This window comes from Cavia porcellus, unplaced genomic scaffold (genome assembly GCF_034190915.1).
Source record: "Cavia porcellus strain 051 isolate PalLab524CR breed Dunkin Hartley unplaced genomic scaffold, mCavPor4.1 scaffold_17, whole genome shotgun sequence".
In the NCBI taxonomy this organism is placed as follows: Eukaryota; Metazoa; Chordata; class Mammalia; order Rodentia; family Caviidae; genus Cavia; species Cavia porcellus.
This window is the reverse complement of record NW_026947500.1, coordinates 13,020,190-13,022,167: the sequence shown is the minus strand read 5'-3', so window position 1 is coordinate 13,022,167 and position 1,978 is coordinate 13,020,190. Positions and strand designations below refer to the sequence as shown.

Sequence of the window (1,978 nt, the reverse complement as noted above, 5' to 3'; positions counted from 1 at the left end):
ATTAAAGATGATTGATGCAATTTTGAAATCCATAGTAACACCAGCTTCATGGCAACAAGAGTTTTTGTTTTGTTCACTAAGTTATTCCAAATATAGTGCTGACACATTGTAGAAATTCAGCAAATATTTGTTGCCTGTCATACTTTTTGGTGCTGGAAATTGAACCTAGCGTGCTCTACCACTGAGCAACATCCTCAATCCTTTTTATTTTTATTTTGAGATAGTCTCCCTAAATTATGCAGGTGGGATTTGAAGTTGGGGTCCTCCTGCCTCAGCCTCTCTTAGTGCTGGGGTTGCAGGCATGTCCACTACACCAGACTATTTTACTTTTTAGTTGAAATAAATATAAGCAATACAAAAAATGTTTAAATGTAAAAATCAAATTATGTCACAGTTCTGATCCCAAAAATCAACTACTACACAACTAGGTGGTATATATCCTTGCAGGAATCTTCCAATGTATAGAGAAGGTAAACATATATCATCTTTTAATTTTGCATTTGTATTTCTATTCTGTTTAATTATTTCTCCCTTTTAGGGAAATAGAAGAAGCATCTGTACTGCTCAATGGCACCAACTACAATTCATTTCTAACTTCAGGAAGTTCCACTAGGATTTTAGATTGCTTGGTAGGTTGAGTAATATCCTAAAATTTCTGGAAAATAAATTCTGCCTCGCTACTAAAATTCTGTGTTTGCCTGGGCAAGTTATTTAATTAACATCTTCATGGTTTGAATTCCTTGTCTATTAAATGGAAAAATCCAAGAGATTGGTAGTAAACATCCGACAAAACCTGATCACAGAAAATGAGAAGTAGCTAGGTGCAGTGGCACACACCTGTAATCTCAGCACGCTAGGGGCCGAGGTAAATTGAAGCCTTCACAGGCAACTTATTAACGTAATGGGCCTCTGTCTCAAAAACAAACAAATACAAAAATTTTTGAGGGCTGGGGATGTAGCTTGGTATTAAGGCCTAAGGTTCAATCCTCAGTACTCCCTGCCCCGCCAAAAGAGGAACCTCTGTCTCCCAAGGGCTCATTCCATGTCACATTGAGTAGAAATCAAAGGAATGTAAATACATTGTCTATGTTACAACAGTAACAACAGACGCCAGTCATTTTTTTTACTTATGTTGAAAATAAAATCATTTGAACATAGTTTAAAAATTTGAAGAACAACAACAACAAAAAATATTTTTAACTTTTTTCTCCTAGGACCTCTGGAAGCAACATGGGTTGCCAGCAGCTCTGCTGGAGCCACCCGAGGAAATTCGGCCAGGGCTCTTGTTCCTGCAGTCTGATTCCGAAATGCGGGCTGAACATGTGCCGCCAGTGTTTCCGCCAGTACGCGAAGGATATCGGCTTCATCAAGTTGGCTTAAATGATTTTCCTTCATGGATTATCCAGGACATATGTTCAGTGAAAGAAACAATGCAAACTCTTTGTACATAATATAAACAATTTAAAAACTTAAAAAAATTTTTTTTAAGAAAAAGCGGGCTGGAGATTTAGCTCAGTGACACAAGCACCTGCTTGGCAAGAGTGAGGTCATGAGTTTGGTCCCTGGTACCAAAACAACAACAACAATGACAAAAATCCAAATAGAATAAATCAGAATTACAATTAATATTGTTTTTAAAATTTTCTTCTGGATTTGATAGTGGTTGTGCATTTATGGAATTTTAATTTTTTTTGGTACGGGGAATTTTGTGCTTCAGGCAGGCACTTACGCCACTGAGCTATATCCCCAGCCCAGTTGGATTTGGTAATGCATTTACAAGATTCTAATTTTGTAAGTGCATTTGGAAATACAAATTCCATTTTCTTTCTCTCTTTTTGTCTGTCTCTCTGTCTCTGTCTGTCTCTCTCTCCCTCTCTTTCTCTCTCCCTCTCGCCTTTTTTGAGACAGGCTCTATGCAGTTCAGGCTGGCCCTGAGCTCATTTTGAACTCAGTCTGGTCTTGAACTCGCAGTGATCCT

General features: G+C 37.9%; 1 protein-coding gene across 1 annotated transcript; it reads left to right on the top strand.

Moving 5' to 3' along the window:
* The first annotated feature begins 742 nt into the window (after positions 1-742).
* Positions 743-1,637, top strand: LOC134471175 (small ribosomal subunit protein uS14-like). The gene has a single exon (XM_063229246.1). The coding sequence runs from the start codon at positions 1,231-1,233 to the stop codon at positions 1,378-1,380; it is 150 nt and encodes a 49-aa protein (XP_063085316.1). The 5' UTR covers positions 743-1,230; the 3' UTR covers positions 1,381-1,637.
* The last annotated feature ends 341 nt before the right edge of the window (positions 1,638-1,978 follow it).

Coding starts and splice junctions, on each gene's coding strand:
- LOC134471175 (XM_063229246.1), top strand. CDS start 1,231: ATGGGTTGCCAGCAGCTCTGCTGGAGCCACCCGAGGAAATTCGGCCAG.